The 19,242-nt window shown below is 36.7% G+C and overlaps 1 protein-coding gene and 1 non-coding gene across 8 annotated transcripts in view; one reads left to right on the top strand and one right to left on the bottom strand.

Moving 5' to 3' along the window:
* Wac (WW domain containing adaptor with coiled-coil) overlaps positions 1 to 15,567 on the top strand; it is a 62,126-nt gene extending 46,559 nt beyond the window's left edge. For 6 of the 7 annotated variants that reach the window (XM_027405486.2, XM_027405487.2, XM_027405483.2 and 3 more), the window contains 7 exons: positions 6,074 to 6,319; positions 7,168 to 7,290; positions 8,103 to 8,251; positions 9,947 to 10,065; positions 11,896 to 12,082; positions 12,464 to 12,591; positions 14,144 to 15,567. In XM_027405486.2, coding sequence (XP_027261287.1) covers positions 6,074 to 6,319; positions 7,168 to 7,290; positions 8,103 to 8,251; positions 9,947 to 10,065; positions 11,896 to 12,082; positions 12,464 to 12,591; positions 14,144 to 14,213 — 1,022 coding nt within the window. In that variant the 3' untranslated portion in view covers positions 14,214 to 15,567. The remainder of the gene's footprint in view (positions 1 to 6,073; positions 6,320 to 7,167; positions 7,291 to 8,102; positions 8,252 to 9,946; positions 10,066 to 11,895; positions 12,083 to 12,463; positions 12,592 to 14,143) is intronic. The other variant, XM_027405484.2, reaches the window with a different exon arrangement.
* On the bottom strand, positions 671 to 790 carry LOC113834655. Its single transcript, XR_003483359.1, has one exon. It is a non-coding gene; the product is annotated as a small nucleolar RNA SNORA42/SNORA80 family (small nucleolar RNA).
* Positions 15,568 to 19,242: the final 3,675 nt, after the last annotated feature.

Genomic DNA, 19,242 nt, shown 5'->3' with positions numbered 1-19,242 from the left:
TTTCCTTCTGCTCAAATAGGACTCTTAATAATAAATTTTTAGTCTTTTAGAGTGTTACTAGGTAGATGTAGGTCTAAAATTAATGGTTTGGGTTTTTCTTTTAATTAATAATTCTCAGCACTCAACATTTTGTTTTTGGTCTTTGACACTAAATCCAACTATTTAGTTCATACTGCTTAGTAGTGGTTTTAATAACATGTCAAATTCATCTGGCACAGTGCATTATTGTTTAGATAAAATATTTTTCAGGTTTTGTGGCTATTAATAGTTTCGGACACTTATTCTTAAAGACATTTTAAAGCATGATTTTCCATATGAGGCAGAAAATAAATTGAATCAGACCTTCTATTAGATCTCAGATCTGACAACTGGAAGGAAATATTACAACTCAAACTGCATTCATATAGCTTATTATAATATCCTCAGCATGTTAAAAAGTTAAAGTTGTAGTAAGAGCTTCTTGGAGTTGGTAGACACCACAGGCATCTTCAAAAGTCCCCTTGCATAAGGCATTCATAACTCAAACTTGATAGGGTTTTCAATCTCGGAATTATAAGAGACTCCATAAAGAATCCCAATTACATCTATATTAGAAATTGCTGATTCACATCATGTTGATGTGTTGGTCTGTGGTAGTGTGCTATTTTTGTTTTGTTTTGTTTTGTTTTCCCACTGTGTGACTTCAGTGCCAGCAGCCTACAGTCACAGAGGTCAAGTAATGAGTTTGCTCTAGCATGAGACACTATGAGAGGCACAGGGTGACAAGCTTACCATAAATCCAAATCCCTGCATAGTGTGATGTATTAAATTATGTATGAGCAGGATCTTTGGTTTTCTGCCCTTCAGTGATGCTCTGTTCTTGGGCCTTGACAAACAGTAAGACATTTGTGGTTTGTTGTACAAGGTGGTGGGAGGGGACAACTGAAATAGTCGTAACAAATGTCTTAGCATTGGAAAAACACCTGCATTGGCTATTGTTTTTAAATGTACTTGAAATAAGGGAAGAGTGTATGCGTTGTGTTTCTAATTGAAAGTTCTCACAACGGGCGTAATTAATGGAGCTTGTTCTTCATTAACAGCAGCTTGTGTTTGCTTGAGGATCAGAAGTGTGAGAAAACATGAACCCCAGCAGTTTTGCAGGAAACAGTGTTGGTGTGAAACAGTGTCCTAATGTTTTATCTGTACCTGTTGAGGTGACTGTGAACATGTCTTGGTTAGCTTGTCTTATACAAACAAATAATAGACAAACATTAGATATATCAGAAATACAAACATGTTTTTATCAAGTAGAACCCAATGACCTTTTTTAACTGCTCTAATATCCCTTCTAGTTGTAAAGCCCTTTTTAGAGTTGTGATATCACAAAAAAAGCAATAGATGTGAGTTCTTGTACTTTATTCTGGTCAAGGAAGCACATGTTTAAAAAAATTAATTAGGAAGTTTTTCATTTAGTAATTTAAAGGTGTTCCTGCGTATTTTGCTAACACAGAGCAGCTATGGAAGCAGAGCTGCTCAAAGATTTCATGCAATCTGTAAGCACATCTAAATCACATAGCTAACAATCTGGTTCATAGATAGCTATTAATATGCAGGTTAACAATTCTTAGTCTAAAATTCCTTATCCTGTTTTATGGAATCCCCAGACTAAGTAAAATATGACGGAGCCCTAGACTTGTTTAGGTAGTGATGGCCTTTTGTTGCTGACATAAAATGAACATTAACTGGCTAAAGTGGACCAACCCAAACATCCTGTCTCTTGTTTTAAAATATCTTTAAGGGTACTAAATATCTTCATAAAAAAGGAGATCTCTGAGATCGAGACCAGGATAGTCTCCAAAAAAATAAACAAATGAACAAATAAATAAATAGATGAATTTTTTAAAAAACGAGAGATTGATTTAGGAAAAGAGAGAAATAATTGTTGAATATAAGCTTGTCAATGTGCTAAAGTATTTTTTGTAATCAATTTCAATTTGGCCAACTTAAATTGTTTGCATAGTTTCAAAGTATGCTTAACTTCTACATTTTTGGTGGCATTTTTAAAAGTTTAACAGAAACAACCTTGTAAAAAGAATACTCAAAATAATTGCTTATAATGTAAGCATGGAATATACCAAAAGTGCTTGTTTACCTCTTTATAAGTTGGTATATTTCACTGTATTAGACATTTAATAAAATTCTGTTGACAGATGAAAAAAACCAAGATTGGGAGATTATTATCAAATAGGAATAATGTATTTATTTGTCAGGACAGAAAGCTGGGGATATGTTAAGTTTGTTCTTTGGTGTGGCAATTAGTTTAAGAAAATCTTTATTTACTTCCCCCATTGTAGGGGTGGCACTAGGAATTGAACTGAGGACTTCACACATAATAAACATTCTCCCTACCACTGCGCTATATTGACAGCCATGCTTAACTTGCAGATTTCCTCAGTTGAATGGAAGTAACAATTGCAAGCTATGTTTGTGTTTATACATGTGTAGAAAAAGACTTGTATGTTCACAAACGTGTGCTTCTGCTGTTACCTAACCATTTTGTTTTCTGCTATATGTTGTGTTTTTTTTTTAAATTTTATTTATTTTTATTATGTATACAACATTCTGCTTCCATGTATATCTGCACACCAGAGAGGGTACCAGATCTTATAACGGATGGTCAAGAGCCACCATGTGGTTGCTGGGAATTGAACTCAGGACCTCTGGAAGAGCAGTCAATGCTCTTAACCTCTGAGCCATCTCTCCAGCCCCCTGTGTTTGTTTTTTGAGACAGGATATCTCAGTGTAGCTTTGGAGCCTGTCCTGGAACTCAGTCTGTAGACCAGGCTGGCCTCGAACTCAAAAGAGATCCACCTGTCTGCCTCTGGAGTGCTGGGATTAAAGGCATGCCCCACTACTGCCTGGCAAGAATATGATTCTTTATTGGATATAGTAGTCCTATGAACTCCATGTATCTGCACACTCTGTTGCCCTAAACACCACAGGGAATTAATATATTACCTGGACTTTAAAATCGTATAATATGCCAGAAGGGAGTTGTTTGTCAGAGCTAGAAAAGTGCAGATCAGTCAAAAAGAAATACATTCTGACCAGTTTTTTTCTCTCTGAAGGGTTGTTTGGAAGAGTTAGCAGTAGAACAGATTTCTTTCAAGTTTAGATGTAGGTAAGTTCCTCCCTCTTCTGGCGGAAGTTGGAAGTACAAGTCAACAATTTACAAGTGATACAAGTAAAAGCACAAAGGAAAGGGAGTTAACACCTCTCTTACGGAAATATAGTTTAAGAGTGGAGCATGCCCTACTTTGTATTAGAGTATATATTATTACATAATTTAAGCAATTATGATAAGCAGTGTGTTAAGTGTTAGCAGTCAGAAGCAAACTTGTTTGTTTTGGAGACAGGGTTTTTCTGTGGTTGCGTTGGTTTATCTTGTAACTTGCTGTATAAACCAGGCTGGCCTTGAACTCAGAGATTTGGTTGCTTCTGCCTCCTGCATGTTAGGAGTAAAGGTATGAGTCACCACCACCACCTGGCTCTTGTTTTGCACCTTTTTCCTTTTCATCCATTTCTTTTTTGAGCTACTCAGTCACTGGTTCCCCTGGAATTTGGTTTGTCGATCACCCTACCCTCAAACTCAAGATTATCTACCTGCCTCTGCTTTCTGGGATTAAGGATGTTCTCTACTGGTGTACTACACTTTAGTCTCCACTGTATTTCTTTATGGTGATAAGTACTAGTGTCATTTTTTCCTGAGTTTCATTTATTTGGTGTAAAGGGCAACACTGCAGAACTTGTAAGTTCTTACATTTCAAAGCTCTTGATTAGACACAGCAGCATCAACACAAAACTGAAAACTTTTTGTTCCTTACTAATATACCCTGCCTATCAAGGTGGCATTCTCTGCAGTGAAATGTGTGTAAATGACATAGGAATGTAAGTACTGGTTTAATAACTCATGCAGTAATAAATAAAACATTTCTTTCTCTGAAGAAAGTAAAAGAATGCTTTTGAGGGACAGGATCTAAAAAATGTTACATAATATAATTTGTACAAATGAGTACAAATATGGATAAGGTGTAAGAGACTTAAACCACAGTAGGTGACAGATTTTCATTTCAATAATGTTTCTTTTGTCTATGAACCCAATCTAGCAATTCTGGAAGTGATATGGACTCTGCTGAACTCAGGGTTTGAAAAACTCTGTAAGGACTTCTGAGCTGATAAAGTCATTAGCATGTCTATGAAATATATTTCAAGTAGCTTTGAAATACACACATTAGAAATGTATTATTCCTAGTTCTTTGACCATGAAGTTGTTTGTTGTGAAAAAACTGATACTCAGCAAGCTTATAGTAATTTTCAATTTCTCTGGAGCCACGAAAGTTGCTTGTTTAGTTCCTAGAATAAAATACAGATGTATAAGATCATGTGAATTAACTGCATTTCTCGTGCAAATGGTTCTTGACTTACACATGATTCTTAACTTCATATGCACAGCTTTGTCAGTCATAATATGTACATGATTTTTAAGTGGGTATATAGAGAAAGTGATGCTTTAACAAATGTTCATAGTTGATTGATTGGTTGGTGAATTCGTTGGTTGGTTTTGAGACAGACTTTCTCTTAGCCCTGGCTTTCCTGGAACTCATTCTGAAGACCAGAGTAGCCTCAAACTCAGGAGATCTACCTGCCTTTGACTCTCAAGTGCTAGGATTAAAGGTGTAAGCTCCCACTGCCCAGCTTACTTACCAGGTTTGAACTAAAATGAATAGTGCTTAGTTATACATGCACACTCAACACACATAAATTTACAGGGGTGTGTCTGTGTGTCTCACTGTCTGTGAAGGCATATATATCTAAGAGCAGTTGTGAGTCATGAAGGAAGTTATCTTCACCTTTTCTAGATTTCATGAATTATATTCAGTGTGTCTGCATTTAGTCTCCTTCAGAATTGTTAATTAAATGCTTCTGTTAATATATTGTAAGCATCTAGTGTTTTGTTAGGCTTAATTTTTGCCAGTGTGATTAGTCTTTCTGAATTGACCCTTTTCTGTCTATTTAGAAACTCTCCCCCCTCCCCCCCAGGGTTTCTCTGTACAGCTTTGGAGCCTATCCTGGCACTCGCTCTGGAGACCAGGCTGGCCTCAAACTCACAGAGATCTGCCTGCCTCTGCCTCCCTAGTGCTGGGATTAAAGGTGTGCGCCACCAACGCTCGGCTAGAAACTCTTTTAAACATATCCTGGTTTGCTATTACTATTAGACAGGGTCTTGCTAATGTTACCCTTGCTGGCCTGGAGTTTGGACTGTTTCTGTTTCATGTGCCCAGTCACACAAGTTAAATTGGGTAGTTATTAGTCTGGCTCGGGATGTCTTGCTGGCTGTGTTCTCTTTCTACAGGAATTAATAAAGTCTTTATATTTCCAATTTGTTAAATTCTATAAAGGTCATTTTATTAGTGTTTTGTGTTGAGGTGTAATGAATATATGCATATGGAAATGACAGCTTTTCATATGCATTCATCTTTTATTTTCAAATACTAGGAAATGGGACTTTATGTTTGCTATTTAAAGGCTTGTCCAGAAATATTAATGTTCACTGTAAAATTTTACAACTTAATTATGACAAAACTTGTTCCTCATCTTTATGATTCATTATGTTTTGAGATCATTTTGGTCATGACTGGCACATGGCCTACCTAATACCTATCTATTAAGGCTGTTGTCTGTTGGTTATTGCTGTGCTCCATGTAGGTGTTTTTGACCTCATTTGATATGGTACATAAGTCCTGTACCCTTGTTATATTTCATCAAATTCTTTGTATGTGTGTTTGGTGTATAGCCATATAGCAGTGTGATTTTCAAATCATACATGAAGATCATTTATCAGCTTTTAAAATTTAAGCAACTAGAATCTTTCATGTCCTAGATACTCACTGATAAATAGGGATGCAAAATTACCTATTTCCTGAGGATCAAATACAGTTTGTGTTAAGTGTGTAACACATGGAAGATATTACTGTGGTGTTGGTTTAGCTTCTGATGTTGACAATATTTTGAGCCCTGTATGTCTTTTATTTAGAGTCTGCTCCAGGAGACAAATCAGTATCACATTCTTGCACAACTCCTTCCACATCTTCAGCCTCTGGCATGAACCCCACATCTGCACCTCCAACATCTGCTTCAACAGTACCTGTTTCTCCTGTTCCACAATCACCAATACCTCCATTACTTCAGGACCCAAATCTTCTTAGACAGTTGCTTCCTGCTTTACAAGCCACGCTACAGCTTAATAATTCTAATGTGGACATATCCAAAATAAATGAAGGTAAGTAGTCAAAGTAACAGCTTTTGAACATTATTATCTGTATAATACAGAATCATTAATAAAATTCTCAATTTGAGGATTCTTGACTTTTTTCTTTTCTGATGCTTTAGAATTGATACCTAATGCCCTTGGTTGTGTGATTTAGTTAGTAATGTTTGTATACAGTTTTCAAGTCTTTTAATACAAAGATCTTAGAAATTCTATGAGAGAGGTAGATTCTAGGTAAAACTGCTAGTGTTTGGTTTTATTAGTGCATATTAGCGTTTCTGTTTTTGGTTTGTTTAATCACATTCATTTTAATCTGATTTTTCACTGTTTCTAAAGTATTTGAATCATCTTGTAGGAGTCTGAGAAAAAATGCAACTAGTTTAAATGTGAAACTATTAAAATTCAAATGTTAAGTCATAAAATGTAAATTTTAATTAGTCTCTATTTATGCATTTTCTCTGTAACAGTAGTGTTAAGTGATTTAAATTCATCCAAAAGCTAGAGCAGTCTCAAACTGGTTTTCTTGTTACTCCCAACTCCTTGGTCTTTGTATTTTATTCATATGTGTAATTCTTTTTTGTTTTGTGGGTAAATGTTTTATATAAACAGTCTGAAATCATAAAAGTTTGTAAAAGGAATCTTAGCCATCAAAAGTGCACGTTAAGTCCCAGCTGTTTGTTTGTTTGTTTTTTGTTTCTTAATCCCCTTGAAAACATGAGTATTGGTATACAGGGCTTGATTGGACAGTGATGACACCAGTTTGTCTTTTTTACTATTGCTATTTCTTATCTATGAGTTTCAGGTTGTTACTAATGGCAGACAAACTTCTTTATTTTGATTGGATTTTTGAATGTTTTAAGTTCTTACAGCAGCTGTAACACAGGCTTCCCTGCAGTCTATCATCCACAAGTTTCTTACTGCTGGACCATCTGCTTTTAACATCACCTCTCTGATTTCTCAAGCTGCCCAGCTCTCTACACAAGGTATTCTTTCTTCCTTTTAGGTTATTTATAAAGTTGTCTTTCCATTTTGTGTTCTTTTGAAATCAAGGGAAAGTTTGTTTTTAGTTTGAGAAAATATTACTTATAATGATTTTGACTTTTAACATTGGTATGCTTTTGTATATTGGTATATTTATCTCCTTCATTTTATATTTAGATATTTTCTGTCTGTATTAGTGTATTTGTAACGCATCATATATTTTAATCAATATAAATTATTGATAAGGTTTTCTACTCAAAACAGAAAGCCAACTATACAATACTTATTCAGTCTTTTCTGAAATATCACATACTTGAAGACAGGGAAGTTTGCTTTGGGTTGTTGATAGACAGTTTTTGACTAGAGGATGCAAAAATCACTTTTGCTTTTGTGTTAGTTTGTGTCTCAAATGTATGCAACGGGGGAGATGCGGCAGCACCAGGGTCTCTGTCACAAATCCACAAACAAAGCAGACACAGCATGTTGAATAGAAGTTTAATGGTAAAAGTCCATTTGGCTATTCACATGAGGCATGGGACTATGGACACTTCCTGAGCCTAAGAGAATAAATAATGAAATAAGGATGCTGAGGAGGCTACTGTGTGAGAATACGGTTATGCTTAGCTTTGTAGTATCAGAAGGAAGAGAAGTTGATCTCATGGTTATAGGCTTTGTTCCTTCAGTGAGGACATCAGATTATGATAGGTTCACCTGTGTATCTTTGCAGTGTGTAGAGTGACACAGCAAATCTTATTACATATACACAAAAGTTGTTTGGGAATGATTTGAAAATAATTGTTTCATTCTTTCACAGCCCAGCCATCTAATCAGTCTCCAATGTCTCTAACGTCTGATGCTTCATCCCCAAGATCCTATGTGTCTCCAAGAATAAGCACACCTCAAACTAACACAGTCCCTATCAAACCTTTGATTAGTACTCCACCTGTTTCATCACAGCCAAAGGTATGTCACCTTTGTAGGAATTACGAAATGGCTGGCTTGTAGAAAGGTAACATTTAGAATCTACATTTCAGGAAATGCTCGTTGAGAATGAGGTATTCAGTGGAAAGAATGACTAGTGGGTGGGTGATATTAGATTCCAGACTTGAATCTGACCTTTTTTATGTATTGTGATATATTCCTGATTATTTTGATGATTGTGACATGGAATTCTGGATAAGCAGGGTCTATGGGAGAATTGTAGTATTTATCAAATTTTTCTTTTCTTTTCTTTTTTTGTTTTTGTTTTTTCGAGGCAGGGTTTCTCTGTGTAGCTTTGGAGCCTATCCTGGTACTCACTCTGGACACCAGGCTGGCCTCGAACCGCCTGCCTCTGCCTCCCGAGTGCTGGGATTAAAGGCGTGAGCCACCAACGCCCAGCTTTTATCAAATTTTTCTACCCTTGGGTTTTTGTTGTTTTTGTTGTTGTTGTTATTGTTGATTTGGGGGAGTGGAATTTTTTTTTCTCCCAAAATTTCATTTTAAAAGTAAACCACCTTCTCATAAGAATTGACATTGTTAAAATTTTGCCTCAGAATCACATGCTGTTTGCTTCAATTAGTAACATTAAATTTTTCATGAAAATCTCGATTTCTAGTAGAGTTAGAATTAAAAAAGGTACTTCTGAATACAGAGAGTATTTTTCTAAGCATCACTGACTGTTTAGGTACAAAAACCTTCCATAAATGTCTTAGAACACAGTTGTAAAATATAACTGGAGCATAATTGGATTTTTACTAATGATATACTAATTTTGGCCCCTATCACATATTTGAATCTTAACCACAATTCTTAAGTCAATGCCAGTTGTTCTCACTCTGCCTTTTTCTTTTTTTATGTTTATGTGTGCAGGCTAATGTATACACACAAGGAGTCATCTTCAGTTCTTCACCTAATTTACTATCGTTCAGTTGAACTTAGGGGTTATGACTAAGGCTATCTACCATTTTTAGTCATGGGCCTCTTGTTATATCTATAGGTTAACATCTTTTAAAGTTTTCTCAAATTGAGTATACATACATACATACGTACGTACTTATAATCTCATACACACACATACTTGCAAACACATTCGATAGTTACTTGAAATCTTATCTGTGTTCCGGTGATAATGTATATTTTTTTTAGAAATAATAAGTGCTATAGTGTAAAAAACCACTGAATAATAGTTTTCCCTGTTGGTGCTTTTAATGTGCTTTGGTGATTTTTACTAAAAGTCATTTTATAAAACAGATGGTTTAGAATTTAATTTTGGGGCAGACTGATGACTAAGTTGTTAAAAGAGTTACTACTGAAGAGAGATGGGAGTTTGGATCCCAGCACTCAGTTTGAGTGGCTCACAGACATCTAGAACTAGCTCCAAGGAATCTAATACCCATTTCTCACCTGGATGGGAATGCACACATACACAAAATAAAGCAACTTTAATTTGACTTTGTGAAAACAGCTAATATAAAGCTTATTGACTAGCTGTGTAGTTAAATGTATAACTAGCAACCAAACAAACATCGCCATTATCAATGTAAATGAAACAAAATTGTCAAAACTCTGTTAATGGTATTAGAATGTCATTGGTATTAGAATTTTTTTGTTTATCTAATTTTCTTGGTATTTTCCTGTTTGGATAAAAGCCTGTCTTACCAAATTTTGAAATTTTAGGTTAGTACTCCAGTAGTTAAGCAAGGACCAGTGTCACAATCGGCCACACCGCAGCCTGTAACTGCTGACAAGCAGCAGGGTCACGAGCCTGTCTCTCCTCGAAGTCTTCAGCGCTTAAGGTTAGTTGGTGTGTTGAGACTGTTTGTTTTAATATGGCATCCTGTGTTGGTTTGAGCAGGGTGTATACGTTAGAACATGTACAGTGTAAGAATTTATTGACAGATCCATGAATGGCTTTATTGAATCAGTTACATGGTTTACAAAGACTGTACAAAGATTATGACTGGATTAATTGAAGAAAGTGACTCCTTTGAATTTAACTAGATGGGAACTAAAATGTTTGCTTATGCAAATATAGCTTCGTGTTTGTCACTATATTGATGAAGTAAAAAATGAAAGCCCCTACCTTTGCACTTTCCTTGTATCTTCAAATCTTAACTTTTCTTATACAGATCACCTTTGATATTGTTATATAGGATTGCATTGTGTTTGCTCTCTTACGTTCATTACAATAACAATTTAAATGAAATTTGTTGAATAGCGTATTTCCCCCCTATTTTTATTATTTGCTATGAACTGACAAAATAATTGAGCTGTTTGTTTGCTTGCTTTGTTTTGTTTTTGTTTTTTGAGTTGGGATTCTCTGTATAACATTCTTGGCTGTCCTGGAACTCTCTTTGAGGCCAGGCTGGCCTTTGACTCACAGAAATCTGCCTGCCTCTGCTGGCAGTAAAGGTGTGTGTGTACAACACCACTGCCCAGCTTCGAATGCTTTTTTTTGGTTTTTCGAGACAGGGTTTCTCTGTGGCTTTGGAAACCATCCTGGAACTAGCTCTTGTAGACCAGGCTGGTCTCGAACTCACATTGATCCACCTGCCTCTGCCTCTGCCTCTGCCTCCCGAGTGCTGGGATTAAAGGCGTGCGCCACCAACGCCTGGCTTCTAATGGTTTTTATTGTTGTTTTCTAAACTAACATTTAAGAATTTATACATTCAAATGAAAATTTATGCATACAAATTTATACATCCTTTGAGGTAATCAATCACCTTTGGGAGCTGGCCTACTTTGATAATGTTTCCATTGTTCAGAGTTTTGGTAAATTGTTCTTTAAATATTCTTAGAGGATGCAGTATTATTTTAGATACATCCTCAGTGATGAAAACTCTTCATCTTTTGGGAGGTTTACTTTTTGAAAATAACTGAAATCTTTTTGGCTTACCAAGTTTGCTGAAGCAGGTAGGAAATCAACTTGGGCTACTGCAAGTTTGGTTTTCACCGCCGTGAATCCCCAAGCCCTGGCCCCCAACCATTCCGTTTTAAAGGAAGACAGCTAATGCTAGTGTGCTGATTTTGTCTCATTTCATCAGTGTGCTCACTATAGAGTTCTCTAATGAAGTACCTGTGTTTTCCCTGATATTATTTCACCCTTACACCCAAGAATATTTTATATATATTATATGAATAATTATTTTATATTAGACCTCTCTTTAGTTAGTATTCACATGTACCTTACTTTTTGGTGTTTTGAGACAGGGTTTCTCTGTGGCTTTGGAGCCTATCCTGGCACTCACTATGTAGACCAGGCTGGCCTTGAACCCACAGAGATCTGCCCATGTCTGCCTCCCGAGTGCTGGGATTAAAGGCATGTGCCACCACCGTTCGCCTGTGCCTTACATTTGTGACTGAAAAATTTAACCTTTGCATTACGTCTGTCATATTTAAGGTCAACTGTTGTCATTCGCAGTTTCAGTTTTAAATTTGATAAAAACTAATGTTGCAAAAACTATATTCTCTTAATGTATTTCGGATCAGCAGTTCTATTTGATAATTTGAAAAGATAAAATTTTTGTTAGATTTGGACATTCTTAAAGTAATACACATTTTTTTTCTAGTATTATTTAGAAATTACTTTGAAGCCCACTATGCATTCACTTTGTTTTCTCTTGCAGTAGCCAGAGAAGTCCATCACCTGGTCCAAATCATACTTCCAGTAGTAATGCATCAAATGCAACAGTTGTACCACAGAATACATCTGCTCGGCCTGCGTGTTCATTAACACCTACGCTAGCAGCACACTTCAATGATAATCTTATAAAACATGTTCAAGGGTGGCCTGCAGACCATGCAGAGAAACAGGTATGTCTCTCCTTTCTGTCTTCGCTCTTCTCCAGTCTTCTAATTTTGCTTCTATGTGATCCTTATCTAAAATATACTGTGTAAATGCAAAGCTAGCTTGGAACTTAATACCTTACCACTTCCTCTGATAGAATGCTAGGATGATAGATACGGTCTAAAACCATACCTAATCTTGACTGAAACTATTTTTTAAGAACCCTGAAGGAAAAACTAAAACACTTAAAGAAACTTTTGTGCTCATGTGTGTGGCAGGTTTTATTCTGTACTTTTAGTGTTAAGTTTATTCATTGTTTTGTGTTTATTCTGTACTTTTAGTGTTAAGTTTGTTCATTGTTTTGTGCATGTTTATATTTTACATGAGCTTAATTTCTTTAACTATAGGCATCGAGATTGCGTGAAGAAGCCCATAATATGGGGAGTGTTCACATGTCAGAAATATGTACTGAATTAAAAAATTTGAGATCTTTAGTTCGAGTATGTGAAATTCAAGCAACTTTGCGAGAGCAGAGGTATGTTTCTCACTGGTGTTTGTGTGTTCTTCCTTATGAGGAATCTGCAATAGTTGTACTTGGGTTTTTAAGGAGTGAGTTTAATATGCATATCACAAGCAAAAAAAATGAATAAAGCAGCAGATAATGTTAAGTTTCTGATTGAGAGATCTTCAGGCAAAGTACTATAAAAGCCATGAATGAGCTTCTGCCTTCCATTGCTCCACAGACATTTCATTCCCATGGTTTAAACAATAAGTCACCTGCATTCAGAATGACTACCTACTAGCTGTTCTTTAACTGTTTTCCTTTTTCCTGGCCATGGGGTTGGGAGCTGACCTGCCTTATGAAAGGAGAGGCTCAAGACACTTGAAATAAACGTTGTAATAGTTTAGATAGCACACAACAACCAATACAATGTCTTAACTGTGTGTGTATGCCAGGGGCTGACATCTGGTGTCTTCTCATTTGTGCGCCACCTTGTTTTTGAGGCAGGGTCTCATAGACTTTAGAGACTGTCTGGCCAGCAATACCCAGAGATCCTCTTGTCTCTGCATCTCCAATGCTGTGACCACAGAGACCTGCTGTCAACACCTAGCCTTTTAATCTGCATTTGGGGAATACAGACTCAAATTCTCATTTTGCACAGCAAGTGCTTCCCTATAAGTTAACTTACCTGCTGAGTGCTATGGTGCCTTGGCTTCCCATTAATTCATAGTCTGTCTCTATCTTTTTCGAGACAGCATTTCTCTGTAGCTCTATAGGTTTGGAGGTTGTTCTGGAACTCGCTCTGTAGACCACGCTGGCCTCAATCTCACAGTGACTTGCCTGCCTCTGCCTCCTGAGTGCTGGGATTAAAGGTGTGGGCCACCAATGCCCAGCTAACTCAATCTTTTTATTTGGGGTTTTCCTCTTAGGTTTATAACTCTGTACTCCTTGGTTTTATAACTGTGCTTCACCATGATCCCTCACATTAAAAATGAGATGATGATGACAGCTTAATTATAATGTCCGTCTTGATTTAAGGTTAGCTATAGATTGCATGGTTAAGTTGCTTCAGTTAAAATCTGTTTATATTTTTAGGTCCCTTGGAAGTAAAGTCAGAGTAAATTGTCTGGCCAAATTGTAGTGTTTCTGCAATGTTAGTATTTTACACTGTGCTTATTCGGTTTATATGATATTTCACATAAGATTAGGTAGTATAGGTATAACTTGAAATATGCAACCTTGGAATGGTATTTTATTTGGCACAAGTTTTATCTTCATCTGCAGTAATTATCCTAGTTTATTGGATTCTGTTTAATTCTAGTCTTAATATTATAAGCAAGAGTAAATGGAATATGGCTTTATCTCATAGTTAACTACCTACCTTTTTAACACATTCAAATCATCTGTGTATTTGATGTAAACAATGAAAAATGCTAGGAAACAGAAGTTTTCCAATATTTTAATGTATGATGTGTTCTCTTAACTGTAAGCTAAAACTTTTTAATCATTCAGTGTTAGTATTCATTTTATATTTTCATAGCTTTTTTGTAACATACAGATCTTAATATGTGCTTTTATTTTTCAGGATACTGTTTTTGAGACAACAAATTAAGGAACTCGAAAAGCTAAAAAATCAGAATTCCTTCATGGTTTGAAGATGTGAATAATTGCACATGGTATCCTACCGGATATGCCCAGTCATAACATTTTGAGCTGCATTTAAGTAGACTGTGGACCGTTAAGCTGGGCAAATGAAATGACAAGGGGACAGGGGTCTGTGAGAGTCAATTCAGGGGAAAGATACAAGATTGATTTGTAAAACCCTTGAAATGTAGATTTCTTGTAGATGTATCTTCACGTTGTAAATATGTTTTGTAGAGTGAAGCCATGGGAAGCCATGTGTAACAGAGCTTAGACATCCGAAACTAATCAATGCTGAGGTGGCTAAATACCTAGCCTTTTACATGGAAACCTGTCTGCAAAATTAGCTTTTTTTAAAAAAAGAAAAAATCTGGGGGGTTAATTTATCATTCAGAAATCTTGCATTTTCAAAAATTCAGTGCAAGCGCCAGTCGATCTGTGTCTTAAGGATACAATTTTGAGCAGTGTATAAATATCATGAGACAACTGTTCCGCACTTGCACCTGATCAAGAGCAGTGCTGCTCCATTTGTTTTGCAAAGAGATGTTTTCATTTCCTGTATGTTCCATTCCCTCTGAAGTCCTTGGCCTGATTTTATCCATTTTTTAAGGTGCCCCATCTCCTTTCTTAGGGCACTGTTGCTGTGGCACTTTTCTATAACCTTCTCATTCCTGTGTACAGTAGCTGGAAGTTGCAGTGATTGAGCATAACCCACATGTTTGTATAAATTATTGAAATCCATTTGCACCCTGTAAGAATGGACTTAAAAGTACTGCTGGGCAAGTGTGCTGAAAGTACACTGACTGCTCAAACATGAGGAAGTGGCCCAATGAACGCGGTTGTGGGAGGGGAAGAGGAAGCAAAGCTAGTCAGATGTGAATTGTATCTGTTGTAATAAACATGTTTAAACAAATAAACTTTGTTACTTTCTTTTCCTTCGGTCAGTGCATATTAGAATTTGAACTACATGGGGATTCTTTATCAAAAACTATTCTTGTTGAATATTTATATCTTATTACAGTAATTCCTTTAAAGGGAGATTTTGTTTCAAGCATATTAATAAATTGTGCAAAAGATATTTAATGAATGTGAAATTCAACAAGAATGACGAAGTCACTTTCAAGTGGTGTCATTTGTTCAACCTGGTTTACCTGTCTTGCTGTTATGACACTTCATTTTGAAGGATGTTTGTGTTGTAGCTAACTGTTCAAGTCTGGTGCTGACTGCTTTTTCTTAGCCATCACAAAACGCTCAGTTTGTGTAATTGGAGTTACCTGCTGTTACACAGAAATGGTGGGAAAACTCAGCTTTGTATATTGTTTCCTAAAGTATATTAAAATAAAAAAAGAAACTATTGCTACTATAAAATTACCTTGCCTTTTTTCCCCCCTTTGCTTAAAAAAAAATATTAGTCACATGGCCTTAGCATGACACTGCCAATGTTGTACCAAATCACAAATTTTTGTATGCAGAAAAGTCTTTTACTCTCAAAATTGAAACATCTGACTTAAGAGTTTTGTTGCCGTTGGTGGGGCAGATGTGTGCTTCCAGATGTACCATCACCAAGGGCTGATTTTTGCTTTGCTCCGAAATCAATGTTTGACTTCCAGAGATTCTGAATTCTAAAAATTACTTTTGTGCTTTGAGTATATTCATTTAATTATATTTAAGCTACTTGAGGTAACATTGAAACTTTAGACAACAAATGATAAACCTGGTATTAGTGTATTTTGGAACATGGTGTGATGGAGAGGAAGGATTGCATTACCCTTGAAGCTGACTTCCTCTTGTTACTTACAAGGACTTTTTGAACATTAAGAAAAGAGACATGTCCGGTTTATGACAAAATGTTCATACCTGTGGAGTTTTTTACATCTGCTGAACTGTGCTTATATGTATAAATGGAGCCTGAAATAACTGTGTCAAACTAAAACCTGGCTGTGCATTTTTGGCAAATGGCTACGGATTTGTAGTGGAAGAGGTGACCATTTTGTGGTAAGCTACAGCTTGACTTGTGAGTTGCATAAGTGATTTTTGTTGTTGGTGCTCCGTTTATTATAATGTCGCTCTTCCTATTTGTTTTGATATTTACAGCCTTAAGTGAAAGTAGTTAAATATTAGAAAAATTCTTAATTTGAAATTTCATCTACTTGCATTTTTGTAGTAAAACATTGTACTCTAATACACATGGGTGTGTCTGGCTTCTAACCTCCTGAGGTGACTAAGTCATATCTGTTAGAGCAAGGTTTCGTTATCATGAATTTGAACATGTGACCTAGTTTAAAGAATTGGAAAAATAGAAACTCTGGGTAGCTCTAGAAAACCTTAGTCTCTCTCCTGCCCATTTAAAAAGTATTCAAACTTTGTAACTTACTGATACCACATGGGTGGTGATAAATCTGTTAGAAAATCATGCCCTGAAGAGAACTGGCATCTGTTTATTTTCAATTTAGTTCTTGGTTTCAAAACTTGGGGCTGTAAATAAAAGAGAAGATTGTAAGCACACAGAATACTCCACACTCAAATTTTTAAAAAAAGTAAGCTGGTTTTGTTTTGTTTTTTAAGAGGACAGGTCCCTAAGTGGACAGCTTTATGTTGGTTTCATGCTTGTTTGTAAAATAATCTTAGAGAGGAGAGGCTTAGAAAACTTGCAAGTGAGATTGCTTTTCCTGTTTCATGTTTTGTTTATAAACACCTTAGTTCTGAGGGAATTCTTCAGAGGGGAAATGCAGGAAAGACCATTTACTCTGCCTACCAGAGTCTTGAAGTTCCTGCTTCAAGCCACTGTAATTAGGTGCTGGGTTGAAATATCCAGAGTTCTTTTCAACACCTGTAAATATGGCTATATTCTTGTATTTGTACAGAAGTGTACAAAATGATACTAAAAAGTAATAAAAAATGTTTTGACTCTATTGTGCAATTATTTCAGAAATGTGTGGAAACAGTCTTGAGGGTAAAATTCTGTGTTTTGTAGGAAATTTAAAATACCTGTTACTAGATAGCTACTTAAAATGTTGGTAGTTGGGTTTCAATGATCTTTCATAATCTGAGTTAAAATTCCAAGAGCTATGCATGCAGTTCTCGAACAGTGCTCACAATGTGCGTGTGAGCCCCAAGATTGATTCCCAGGACACCTCCCTCTCCCGGGTTGATATTTGGCATTTAGGTCCTATTGCACATTACTGTTTGCTCCTGATTCCCGACTTGGGGCGGGGGAGGGGTTCTTCATGCACCTTGCCTAGATGGTCTCTGCTTAAGTGGAGAGACTTGGTTACATTCAGATTTCTTCTGAACCAATCTGTGAGTTCCTGGCAACAGTCTGTGTAGACATTTGCTTCCATGAGGTGAGTACCTGGAAAAGACTCTGGAGGGAATCGTATCCTGACTTTTCAGGAAGTCAGTCAGGCTTTACCTATGAAGGGAAGGTATCCTGGATACCTACAGCTGTGTGGAGAAAGATAGCCTGACTTGTTGGAAAGTCAGGCTATACCTGAAGCTGGTGTCCAGTGTGGTGTTGTCTCCCTGAAGGATGTGGCAACATGCCCCCCCCCCCCCAAAGGAGCTTCCCAATAAAGGTATTCCATTTCTTCTCAGCTCTGGCCCTATTCCTGAGGTAGAATTGTGTGAGTCGTGGGGGAAGGTGGTGGCCCCAGATTTTCCTAGATTTCTCCAATGGAAATATACCTTTGCTTAGGTGATTCCTTCTCCTTCACCCAACCAGATACTTGCAACATTTTAGCAGAACAGGATACCTGCTTTTTTTTTTTTTTTTTTTAAGTTAGAAACAATCATATCAATCTCAGTTCCCTGCCCCTCCCAAGCTCCCCACCAACCCCCTCCCATCCACTCCCCAGGGAGGGTGAGGCCTTCCATGAGGGATCATCAAAATCAAGCCTTTTGGTGGGGCCTAGGCCTTCCCCTTTGTATCTAGGCTAAGAGAGCAATATATATATTGATTGGGAACTCTATAGGTATTTATTAATTGCCCAATTTTGACTGTGAGAATCAGCTGATTCTTATTCCATAACACCTGGGTAATCATGGCAGGATGTAAAGACAATTTTTTTTTTTTTTATGTGTACAACATTCTTCCATGTATCTCTGCACACCAGAAGAGGGCACCAGATCTCATAACGATGGTTGTGAGCCACCATGTGGTTGCTGGGAATTGAACTCAGGACCTCTGGAAGAGCAGTTGGTGCTCTTAACCTCTGAGCCATCTCTCCAGTCCCGACAATGGTTTTTTTCCTGTATGCATTGTTTCCATTCTTTGGAGGAATATGGTGCAGCTGCTGTGCCTTTAAACAGATAAACAACATGAGGCACAATCACAGGAACAGAGAAATGCCAGCAACGGACAAACTAAGAAACCATCAGATTTAATAAGACATCTCAGAAGTCCTTAAGGAGAGTTATGTAATATTAAAAAGAAAAATTTCACATTAAAGATGAGAAATATCACAATGCAGGATATTAGGCCCCTGTATAGTGTTATTTTAGATAGCTTGATAATTGAGGCAGAAAATTAAATGGTAAGTGACTTAACTGAGACTGACATAATAGCAATTTTAAGTACTATCAGACTGGTAATTCCACTTAATAACCACAGTGGATTTTTGTGCCAGATATGAAAAGTTGACTGATAAGATACAAGCCTTGGAAAGACATAAAATGAAAATAAAACACTCAGCCACAGAGGAACTTAGAGAAAAACCTACAGTGTGATGAAGCTAAAGAGGGGTGACCCAAGGTTATTAGAAAACCAACCTTAGTTTGTCCAGTTACTGTACAGAAATTACCAGGAGATGATAGACACCCCAAGGTTATCAAGAACTTAAATGGGATCACATAGAAATATTAGATTTGACTAGATTTAAGGAAGCAGTCTTTTTCATAATGTATGCATTCACTTTATGTGAAGCAGATGTTAAATTCATGGGCAACTCAGAACAGAATTATTCCCCAAGACTGGAAAGAATTGGTAACAGCAATATTGGAAGCTGGTCCTCAGTTACAATGGTGAAAATGGTAGAGGAAGCCAGG

This window comes from Cricetulus griseus, chromosome 3 (genome assembly GCF_003668045.3).
Source record: "Cricetulus griseus strain 17A/GY chromosome 3, alternate assembly CriGri-PICRH-1.0, whole genome shotgun sequence".
Taxonomy (NCBI): Eukaryota; Metazoa; Chordata; class Mammalia; order Rodentia; family Cricetidae; genus Cricetulus; species Cricetulus griseus.
This window is presented reverse-complemented; position numbering and strand designations above follow the sequence as displayed.